Source organism: Myotis brandtii, unplaced genomic scaffold (genome assembly GCF_000412655.1).
Source record: "Myotis brandtii unplaced genomic scaffold, ASM41265v1 scaffold123, whole genome shotgun sequence".
Taxonomy (NCBI): Eukaryota; Metazoa; Chordata; class Mammalia; order Chiroptera; family Vespertilionidae; genus Myotis; species Myotis brandtii.
The window spans coordinates 9,958,013-9,970,326 of NW_005354291.1; the positions used below are offsets into that span (position 1 = coordinate 9,958,013).

Below are 12,314 nucleotides of genomic sequence, written 5' to 3' on the forward strand. Positions count from 1 at the left end.
TCCCTCCCTCCCTTCCTGTTTTTCTTTCAACAGAAATAGCTTTATATAGGAACAGCCATTAGTGTGGCATACATCACATAAGATTGGTTCTTTTTCTTAGGTCATCAAAGCATTGCAGAGGGTTGACAATATGGTCGGCATGCTGATGGATGGTCTAAAAGAGCTGAATTTGCATCGGTGCCTGAACCTCATCCTCATTTCAGATCATGGTATCTCAGTTTTCATCATTTACCCTTCAAGTGCCCCCCCCCCCAATTTACTTGATTGATCATTGTTTCATTATTTTATCTTATTGTTATAGTTAATTCTTTTTTTAAAAACATAGTTTCATGTGGAAAGTCTTTAGGAAAACATAATATTAAATGTAAAGTACGAATGAAACACAGAATTCACAGAAGCCTAAGAGCCTATCAATAAAAATACTTACACCCATGTTCTGATTTGGGGAAAACTTACACCAGGAATTTGAATAGTTAAAAAAATTATTTTATATTAAATTTTGGTAAATCTACTCTAACAATTTTGATTTAATTTGAACAGATTATTATGTACCTTTTCTATTTGTTTTAGCATGATGAGTCCAACTTTTAAAAAAATTTATCTTTATTGTAGAAATTATTACAGATGTGTTCCCCCTCTCTCCCGTTGACCCCCTTCACCCAGCAAAAAGTCTGACTTTGGAGGCAGTAAATATTAATTTTGGCACTATTTTAATTTCACTTTTACTTACTGTGATCTTTATAATGCATGTTTTTATATAGCCTTGGGACTATAGAAGTGGTGTGGATACAAGAAAATAGAATACAAGTTCTTTTTATTATTTTTTTCTTGTTATTGTTGTTTGCTTCAGAAATAATTACTGAAAATTATTTCTAGAAACAGTCCTAAAAAGTCATATCCTAAGGAAACTCTAGGCCTGGAATGAGAATAAGAATTTTACACTCCCAGTTCATATTCTAGGTGATTTGGGGAAAATAATGAGGCTTTCATATTTATTCTAAAAATGTGATATTCCTCCTCACTCTCATAAAGACATAAAGATATTATTTATATATATAAAAGCCTAAGTGACCATCTGACCGTTCAACCAGTAGCTATGATGCGCACTGACCACCAGGGGGCAGATGTTCAATGCAGGAGCTGCCAAGCTGTGGTGACTTGGCAGCTGCGGTTCTCAGGTAACGCACCCGGAACCAGAGAGGAGGGAGCCCGATTCTGGGTGCGTCATTCGAGAACCACCCTTTCACAATCCGGGACCCCTCGGGGGATGTCGGAGAGCTGGTTTCGGCCCAATCCCCTCAGGCCAGACCGGGGGACCCGTGCACTGGGCCTCTAGTAGTACATAAATAAGAAGAAACATTAAACTAATTTTGGATAAAGGAAAGGGAAAAGATTTTTTTTAAAAAAGTAAAGTGGTAGATATAGCTAGGATTCTGTGTCTTACCTATTAGATATTTAACATGAATACTGAGCACGTGTTTATTGAATTAAATTCAAGAAGTGAAAGACATTTTTTTCTACATGTTAAATTTTTCATTCAAGTTGCAACATGTTTTGGATTTTTTTTTTTCTTACCTAGGCATGGAACAAGGCAGTTGTAAGAAATATGTATATCTGAATAAATATCTGGGGGATGTTAAAAATATTAAAGTTGTATATGGACCCGCAGCTCGACTGAGACCCTCTGATGTCCCAGATAAATACTATTCATGTAAGTATAGCTTTATGCTGACCTTGAATATGCTGACCTTGAATATCTAGACTATATTCCTCTAAATCATGATATGTCTAAACTAAAGAGAATCAGTCCTAGCTAGTTTGGCTTAGTGGATAGAGTGTTGGCCTGCAGACCAAAGGGTCCTGGGTTCGATTCTGGTCAAGGGCATGTACCTTGGTTGCAGGCTCCTTCCGAACCCAGACCCTGGTCAGGGATTGTGCAGGAGGCAACCAAACAATGTGTTTCTCTCACGTCAATGTTTCTCTCTGTCTTTCCCTCTTTCTTTCACTCTCTCTAAAAATCAATGGAAAAATATCCTAGGGTAAGGATTAACAACAAATAAAAAGAGAATCAATTGAAGTTAATTTCCTTTTCATGATTAAATAATCTCCAGTGCAAATCTTCCCCTCAGGGGACTGGATGTGAAGTTAGGTCTGACCACCATAGTATTCATGAGCTTCGTACAATTTTATGTTGTATTGTGTGTTTTGTTTATATTAGGCTCAAGATTACTTGAACAAAAAAACTTAAGAGAAAAGTTTAGCTACATTTATTCAACTTTAATTAATGACATTCCATTAAAATAATTTACTCAGGTTATAGAATAATATTCTATTATGAGGAAGAATGCTGGCAGAGATGATTAATTCTATAAGCAATTGATTTCTGTCCTCAGAAATGACTTTCTTTTAAACCTATTAAAAAAGCAATAAGAGTGTATTTTGTAAACAGAGAAGAAATTTTACATTCTCTCTTGACCACCCAGACTACCAAGAAATATTTTTAAATGTTTATTCTTTTGCAAGTCAAGCCTATTTCATAATTGTTTGCACTTCTGTTATACCCCTCTTTTTTCTTTGTTTGATTGACAAGTTGTAAAATATTATTGTTATACATTGGAAAATTCACAATAGTAAGGCTATCAATTTTTTCTAAAATTAGAGGACAATTTTCCTCAAGAATTTTTATATATACCCCTCTTTTTGATTACCGTCTTGGTAACTTTCAGATACTTAGGGCCATTTTGTTTATCTTTTTGTTAGAATTAACTTCTAAAATGGAAGGAGAAGAAAGCTCTTGTTACAGTTATCAAAATTGGAACCACATATACAATGATGGGATAAACATCAAATAGCCACACACAAAAAATGAGTTAGGTTTGGGCACTGAGTGCTATATGTGCTAATAGGTACTGTTGAATATTTATGATGAAAAAATAGATTTTGCTCCAGGAAAATGGTTATGTAAATATATTAGCATAGTGACCCATAGACTCTATATGCATAACAAATTTTAATTAGTATTTTTTATTTATTGATTGGGGGGGGGGGGGGGGAGATAGAGAGAGAGGGAGAAACATCAAGTTGTTGTTCCACTTATTTATGCATTCATTGGTTGATTCTTGTATGTGCGCTCACCAGGGATCAAACCGCAACCTTGGTGTATCAGGATGACACTCTAACCAACTAAGCTACCTGGCCAGGGCCCCTAATTAGTATTTTTTAAATGTATAAGAGTAACATACAATAGCTATAAAACCTCTTATAAAAACTGTAGAGGAATGGCAGTCCCAGAAATGTTTAGGATGGGATGGCTAAGCTTTAGCCACACTCTTAGCTCAGTTAGGCCCTCAAGTTTCCCAAATTAAAGCAAAAACTATACCTATACTTATCTATCTATATCTATATCTATATCTATATATATAAATATGTAATACATATATATATATGTATTACATATTCTTTTATCTGGATAATTTTGTCAAAATTATGTAAAGTCTAACTAATTAGAAAGCTAGACTGGAATTAGGTAACTGTGGGCTTGCTATGCAAACACAGTTCCAAAACTATTCTACTTATTCTTTTTTTCTGAGTTTCTCTCTATCCCTCTTATTTTGAAATTCTGGAATTATCAGTGACTATCAAAGTATATAAAACAAAAACTAACAGTTTCCCACCCTAAGCTCCCCTAATTTACAGCTCAGTTGCTCTCTTTAGAGATGAACACTGTTAAGTTTGGAATGTGTCTCCTCAGATATTTTCTATGGGTATATAAAACACATTCATTTTCGTTTTTATTCAGTGAAATCATACTAGCTCTAGTAGATGGATGCATGAGTATTTGACTGCATGAACGGATGGATGGATTAATGGGTGGGTAGACAGATGGATAGGCAGTTGGATAGATGGTCAGGTGGAGACAATTGGATGGTTAGGTGAATGTTCTGTAACTTGCCTTTTCATTTGACCGTGTGACATAATTTCATTGGCTTGGGTGGGGATTCCTAAACATCTATCTTATTTCTGTCAATGACTAATATATAATGATTTAAATGAGCTGTTAGAAATATTGGCCTTGAATCTGACAGTCTATATGTTTGTATTATTTTTATTTCTAATTGTAACATACTATCAATAATTAATTTTTTATCTTTGTCCCCCTTTAGTTAATTATGAAGGCATTGTCAGAAATCTTTCTGTGAGTATCTTTACTGCTCTATTATCTAATTACTGTTAGTTTTGTATAATATATATTTATAAAACATTCAGTATTTGTTGTTGTGATTATAGAATTAGAATTTTTGAGTAACTGGGCCAACATTAAATGTATTGTAGATTTTAAAGACCTTTAAGGACATGTCCCAATAATTTAGATTTGAAAGTTTTAAGAATTTGTTTATTGACATTGTTAAATTTATGTGATAGTACAAGAAAAGCATAATTGAAAACAGTAGAAGGAAAAAAACCTACAGCTGTACCACCATAAACACTGTTAGCACCACAATATATTTCTACCAGTCTTTTTTAATGCCTATTTTTTAAGTAAGTTTTTGTCCTGGTGCTCAATTATCTAGACTATTTTATTTTACTTGATAGAAAATGTTCACTTTAAAAAAAAATTCCTTTAAAAATATTTTTATTGTTTTCAGAGAGGAAGGGAGAGGGAGAGAAAGATAGAAGAAACATCAATGATGAGAGAATCATTGATTGGCTGCCTCCTGCACGTCCCCTACTGGGGATCCAGCTGGAAACCTGGGCATGTGTCCTTGACTGGAATTGAACCCAGGACCCTTCAGTTTGCAGGCTGACACTCTATCCACTGAGCCAAACTGGTGGATAAAATTTTCTCTTTTGGAGAAAACTCTTACAATTGTAGTTATACGAGTGTTTGAAAATAGGATCATCAGTAGTAACTCAAATATAATCTTGTGACACAGTCTACGTATCCTGGGACATCTATGCAGTGATTATGGTTTCATGTAAAAATAAGAATATTTAATAGCTGGGAATATTTAACTTGTACATTATACAAATAGTATGAACTCATTTATTTTTCCACATATGACTTACTGGGCATGCTGGTAAAATATTTGTGAGGAAAAATTCATATGGAGTTAGCACTTTCAAAAGAAGTTTACACTTAAGAAAATCTGCAAATAATGTTTTTTCTTTGCCTTCTATGATTTTAGTGCCGGGAGCCAAACCAGCACTTCAAACCTTACCTAAAACAGTTCTTACCCAAGCGGTTGCATTTTGCCAAAAGTGACAGGATTGAGCCCTTGACATTCTATTTGGACCCTCAGTGGCAACTTGCATTGTAAGTTTGATAGCCTCCCAGGTAAACTTAGCCTGATCTATTAGTAATTCAATAGGAAAACTGCACAAATATGATTCTCTAGACTCTATTCTAGGGTTTCTCAACCTTGGCCTCTTGACATTTTAGATAAGATAATATTGTGGGGAGCTGTCTTGTGTATTGTGGGGTGTTTGCAAGTATTCCCAGCTTCTGCTCACTAGATGAAAAAGTTGTAACAACCCAGATTGTCACCACACAGGCCAAAAGTCCCCGAGCAAGGGAGGATCACCTACAGCTAAGAAGCACTGCTCTGTCCACCTACTCCACAGTGATTATTTCTTGTGCTCCAGATTTGTGTTGCCACTTGCCATTGTATCTCTTCTGCACATTACAGTTATGCCTAATAATGTCTTCAAAGTCCAGCAGATAATTGGCAAAAGCTCTTTACCTTATAATGACCAAATAGCTTCATCATTATACATAGTTATTTTTTTATTCTTGTTATACTAATCTATCAATAAATCTCAGTTTATTGGTGTGTTCAGCAAATTATTTGGATCATTAATATGGTTAACATCTCAAAATTTGATTATTAACTCTTTTGATGGTTGCCAGAAAGCTAGGGTTGAGGAATTTAGTTAACAGAATTGCACTGTCTCTACTTTATGAGAGACCTGCGCTTGTAGTGTTTGGAAATATGAAAGACCAGATGGTTCTTACCCTCATGGGAGAATTAATATTTAGTGAACATCTATTATGCATCAAGCATTTCTTTAGGTTAAACCATTTAATTGTTACAAACAATCTAACATGACAAAATTGAAATCAAGAGAAGATTAGTAAATTTCCAGAGTCACAGCTAATTATTATCACAATCAAGGTTCAAAATCAGTTCTGTCTCAATGATAGTGGGTTTTTTTCCTCTATACCATATAGCTTATAGTTGATTTGTCTACAAAATAAAAGATAAAGGTGGCTTTTAATGCTTTTCAAAGCCAAGTGATTTTATTTACCTTTTCTTGGTTTGTTTAAAAAAATAGTTACTTATTCTTTATTAATGAAAATAACGCCATGGTTATAAATTTTGCTTTGTGAATTGACTTTACATTATTAATTCATATTATGTGAAAATTAGGAATCCTTCAGAAAGGAAATATTGTGGAGATGGATTTCATGGCTCTGACAACCTATTTTCAAATATGCAAGTGAGTATACCTATTATATTTTTAAAAAATAATAGTTATATCTGAAGAAAAGCTTGTATATAAAGTTTTAGACTTAAAAACACTGACATTATATGTCTTGAATGAGAATACTGAAAAATATACTTTCATATAGCTATTTTTCTTTGGTATTAATTAAAGTAATAGATTTTTGTTAAAATTTATATTCATAGTTCATGAACGTGTGACATATACCTCCTACTAAATTTCCAATAATTATTTTATATATATTATGCTCCACTAACAATATTGCTCCACAGTAAATGAAAGACAATTTGTTAATATTTGAGAAGACATCATACTTATATTCTAAATGAAAATAATATCTTAAATTTACTTTGCACTTAAAATTTTTAAAAATATACTCACAATAATTATCTAATTTGATCCCTGCAACACTGTGTGAGATGGGTAGGGTGAGGTGTATATCCCATTTCATAGATAAAATTAGATTTCATTGTACTATTGTTCTGAATGTCAACTCAGGAATTACGGTGAAGTTAAGAAAACTATTCTAGATGTCCTTAGAATATCTGTGCAACAGGGGTTAAAAAAATTCCCACCAAGTTCATTGGGCATAGTATTTTTCCTCTTAACATAATCAGTTTATATATGTGCAATGTAAATAATATAAATTCACTTTAAAAATTTATAATTAATATTTTTCATTTACAGTTAACATTCAATATTACAATTAGTTTCAGGTGTTACAACATAGCTGTTACACATTTATGTAACTTACTAAGTGATTCCCCAGTAAGTCTAGTACCCAACTGGCACCATACATAGTTATTATAATATTATTGACTATACTCTCTATACTGTACTTTACATTTGACCAACTATATTCATAACTGGAATTCATAAACTGCTACTTTCCTGGTCAATCTAGGCCCTCTTTATTGGCTATGGACCTGGACTCAAGCACGGTCTTGAAGTTGATTCCTTTGAAAATATTGAAGTCTATAACTTAATGTGTGGTAAGTGAACAGGCAGCTTTCATCCCCTCTGAAAACAGCTGAGATAGGATGATCAAAAATAAATTACTTGATGGGCACCTTTGTGAAGATGATGATGAGGCAAGATAGACCCTCACATTTCTACCTTTTTCCTTCCTGACCCCAACTCATTGAAAAAATGTGCCCAACATACTATCTGATTCTTCCACTAAGCTGCACGTTGGTAAAGTACAATACCCAGAGTAGGGAGGTCTGTACATCCTCAGTGCTTGGTACTTTGCCAGGGCTCAATTATATGACCATTGAATCAGATCAGTGTGTGAACTGCGTCCAGCACGGCCAGTGGTGAACTTGAGGAGGCACGGTGAAGGATTAAAGAAAACAGCCAAGAGAATACAGTTGGGGCTAGGTGGGTCACTGTGCCTGGATGAGGAAACAGTGGCCCTGCCTGTAAGCAGGATCTTTATTTTATAGTCAGATCACACAAAGCAAAACAAGGGCAAGATGTTTACAGTGTTCTTGCGAGTTTCAAATCTGCTTCTTTCCTGTTGTTACCATTCTCTGAACTCTGTCAAGCTTTGTTTTGGCAGCACTTGCTGCACCTCCCGCAGCCCACATCCCTCAGCTACCTAGGACTACAAGGTCGGACTACAAGGTCAAGCTTACAACCATAGCCTTTGGCTATAATTGTGCTGGGAGGGCTTTGCCCTCCAAGCTGGCCCCAACCAGGACTGGTCTGGGGATCAAACCTACAACTGAGGCACACTCCCTTGACCAGGAATGGAACCATAACCCTTTGGTCTTCGGACTGGCACTCTAAACACTGAGCAAAACCAGCCGGGGAATTCTGTGCCCAAAATAGTACTTTGTGGGTGGAATATTACATCTTAAATATTAACTCCTTTTTCTGATAATGATACTGGGCATTTACAAAACCTTAAATATGTCCTAAGTATAATTCTTTCAATGGGAGCTGATTTACATAATGAATTACTAGATCTTAAAGCACTTAAAACAGTGCCTGGCATATAGTAAGTGCTTTATTATGTAAGTGTGTGCTATTACTATTATTAAGAGCATGAATCTTAGACTTGGACAAAGCTAGTTTTGAATCCTAGGTCTATTATCTTAGTAGCTTTGAGACATTGAGCCGAAGGCGTTGATTACTCATCTGTCAAATATTGACAATAACTTATTAAATTGCTTGGAAGATTAAGTAAGAAAAATATCTTAGCACGGTGATTGGCATATAATAAGCATTCAACATATGCTAACTATAGTTATTACAAACATTAAAGTTCATAAAAATTCATAGAGAAGTACAGCATATACCTCAGTATTTCCATAAAGACTAGCATAGTTAAAAATACTCTAAATCCCAAGAGAGTTTTAGAGTTCTATTTTAGGTAAAGAATTAAGGATTCATATAAATATGGTTTTAAATAATATAAATCATAGTACAAGTCTATTTGATTTTGAAACTTTTAAGTAATCTTTACCATTCTTGGAATTACGCAGACTTACTGAATTTGACACCTGCTCCTAATAATGGAACTCATGGAAGTCTTAACCACCTTCTAAAGAATCCTGTTTACACCCCAAAGCATCCCAAAGAAGCCCGCCCCCCAGTGCAGTGCCCCTTCACAAGGACCCCCAGCGACAACCTTGGCTGCTCGTGTGATCCCTCAGTAAGTGTTGCTGGGAAGTTGCGCCCAGTGTGTATGTTTTCATAGCACTTTCTGCATAGCATGTGCTGTGGAAAGACTTAATGATCAAATTAAAATTTATGAGTGAGAGTAAAAATAATATTTATTTCTAATTCTAGTGACACATGCAGACTTTTTATTGTTTATTTTTCCTCTACCTTATTTTTGCCTCTATTTTTATCCCTGGGTGTTGTGACTTGACTTGCAGTTTGGGGGAAGTATAGCTGAGTCCTGTTATCCCAGCAGTGAGGTCTTGATTATAAACCAGTCACCATATTCATTTTCTAAAGTACATCCCCACCTTGTTTTAAACTTAGGGGGAAAATATCTCTTTTTGGGGTACAAAATGGATATGTGACACTGTTCCAGTTTTCTCCAACTTTAATATATAGTTGTCGTAAAAGGATGAAAATATGTGACAGGTTATGAGCAAAATTGATGAGATCCCTAAAGATGGAAATTTGGGGAGTAGTTGAATTTGTTCTTTCTATTTTGTTTTAGGCTTTTAGAAAGACTGAGGAGTAGGGCTAAGAATTTTAAAGTAGCAATTATATTCTCATCTTTCAATTAATAGTGTGCTTGTGCTAACAATTTTGTCTTTTTTTAACTGTCATCCTTATCCCTTTATCCTCAACATAAAAAAAAATAATAATTTTGACTTGTACAAGATGGTTTTAAATTGTATCTTTGTTCTACAATGGAATAATTAATCTATAGATGTTGTTTGTTACAAAATTTAAACATGTCTTTCATTCCTTAAAAATAGTATTATTAATTCTATAGATGTTTCCAGTCATGGATTTTCAGACACAGTTGAATCTGACCATGGCAGAAGGTAAGGCATGTTTACTCTTCAACTTGGAATAGGGAAGCAGGCTTTTTCTCAATAGTGTGAATCACAGAGAACTTGTTTGGTGGCAATTTTTAGAACAGCTAATAAAATAAAAGGAGTAGTGGAGGACCACCTGATATAAAACATAGAAATTTCTTTGCTTGACAGTCTAGATGGTTAATCATAAGGAAAGAAGGGATATTTATAGTGGAAACAGTATGCAGTATGTTTAGTGGAAACTGAATCACTCTTTATGAACATAGTAGAGATCTTTTGAGATTTTGAAGATTTTTATAAGTTTATAATAAATCTTCCAATTTCCACTTAAAATACATGTTAAATGTCTAGCTCACTGGGTTCTTAGTTAATTACAAGAGAGTATAAATGGAATCACTTATCTAAAGTTATTTCTTCATCACCTGTGAATGAAAATTAAGACTATGCAGACATCTGATGAAATTTGTTAGTTTGACTTGGATGTTCAGTGACACTTCAATATACAGTGTCTGGTACACTTGACAGAGTCTCTAATAGATTAAATTACTTGTCTCACGTTATTTTCCTGCTGGAATAAAAGGTGAACTCTGCACTGTTCTTTACTTGATCTTATCTGTATAAAATTCTATACATATTCAGGTTAGAGAAACCTTTGGTGATTCCAAGGTGGTAAAGTGTTGTGGCAAAGAATGACACTTTGGAATTTGGGTAGAACTGGGTTTGAATATGAGCTTAGAAACTATGTTCATGGAAACAAGTATTTACTTCCTATCAGCTGCTGTTTCCTCACCTGTAAAATGGTTATATAACCTTAATTTATAGGGCTATTTAATAATTAAATTAGATGGTGTCTACAAAGAACTCTACAAAGCACATGACATGGGGAAAGGGCAAGAAAACAGTCTATACTATTACTGATTCATTCAGCTTAGTCTCATAATTTCAGGTCTGCACTTTGGCTTTCCAAGTACACGCATTTTCTTTCTGGAGTACATCCTGAACAAGAAGTAATTGCAATAATGTTAAAGAATTTTAGCAATGGAATTTCTAAATTGCTGAAATTTCTAGCAGTTTCATGTTTATTGTGATATCTTCATATTACATTGCTCTTTAGAATCTTCATGGACAAAAAGTGCACTACTGAACCCCTTTTGTTTCCTTAATTGTTTATGGTGCTGCTCTTTTAATTTTTTTTTTTGTTAAAAACTATTGTTTCAGTATTTTAAGTAGGGGAAAGAATTAGATGAGTGTATCATATATATTATCATGTAATGCACTCTAAGTACATTGAAAAGGTGGTTTTGTTTTCCTCCTGTGACCCAAGAGAAGGTTATTAAGCGTGGCACTTTACCCTACGGAAGACCCAGAGTTCTCCAGAAGAGCGGCACTGTCTGTCTGCTCTACCAGCACCAGTTTGTGAGTGGTTACAGCCAAGACATCCAGATGCCCCTCTGGTCATCCTACACCGTGAACAGAAATGCAAGTATTTGCCACCCTTTTAGTTCTGTGTGGTTACTTCAAATTATCACTAAGCAAAACAGTGAGAGCATTATTTATCACTGTTAATCTTGGCTCTGTAATCACTTCTCAAATTAGGTCACTGAACTGGGAGTCAGAAAAATTAGGTCTCAGCTCTGCCAGTAACTAGCTCGTGACATTGAGACTTGGAGAATATTTCGTTTTCTGTGAAACGAGGGATGTGCAGTAAAAGCTTCTCTCTGGCCTTTGGTTTAAATACTTTACGATTTTACTTTATAATTTTATGAAATCATTTTTACAATCAGTCACAATTATTCATCTCTAAATGCATAGGTATGTGGGTACACGGATTTCCCTCAACTGCTCAACTCTTAGCAGATTCTCACTGATGGAGAAGGCTCAGTCGCCTCCCTGCATATACCATCCATCCACAGGAGGACCCCTGAACCAAACCAGGGAGAAGCTGGGGGTCCTGTTCACTCCCCAAACCAGAGGAGTCAGGCCTTGAGAGGAGTGAGGGAAAATGTCCCAGAATAAGACCACCATTCCTCCTCACTCCTGGGGGCTGTGGTGGAAAGAGAAATAATCAGAGATTGGCTTTGAAAGAGAGAACAAAGGGTGGAGATGAGATTTAGATCTTACTTGGGATGGAAGTTTTAAACTAGACTGACCAGCTTTTCAGAAACTGAAAGTATCTGGCAAGCTGTGCGATGTCCTTAAAAGATAGAGAGCTTAGATCAGTTGAACTTAAAAATAAAACTATTGTTGATATCACTGAGATAGCTAAATAAAAATATAAGGGCATGTGTGTGTGTGTATATATAT

At 34.9% G+C, this 12,314-nt stretch overlaps 1 protein-coding gene across 1 annotated transcript in view; it reads left to right on the forward strand.

The window, feature by feature from the left end:
- ENPP1 (ectonucleotide pyrophosphatase/phosphodiesterase 1) overlaps window positions 1-12,314 on the forward strand; it is a gene marked incomplete at its 5' end in the record, with an annotated part of 61,060 nt that overhangs the window by 39,199 nt on the left and 9,547 nt on the right. Inside the window, 9 exons of the mRNA XM_005859118.2 lie at window positions 101-209; window positions 1,580-1,711; window positions 4,164-4,195; window positions 5,187-5,314; window positions 6,429-6,498; window positions 7,409-7,496; window positions 8,994-9,163; window positions 9,965-10,016; window positions 11,335-11,489. Of these exons, the coding sequence (XP_005859180.1) occupies window positions 101-209; window positions 1,580-1,711; window positions 4,164-4,195; window positions 5,187-5,314; window positions 6,429-6,498; window positions 7,409-7,496; window positions 8,994-9,163; window positions 9,965-10,016; window positions 11,335-11,489 (936 nt within the window). The remainder of the gene's footprint in view (window positions 1-100; window positions 210-1,579; window positions 1,712-4,163; window positions 4,196-5,186; window positions 5,315-6,428; window positions 6,499-7,408; window positions 7,497-8,993; window positions 9,164-9,964; window positions 10,017-11,334; window positions 11,490-12,314) is intronic.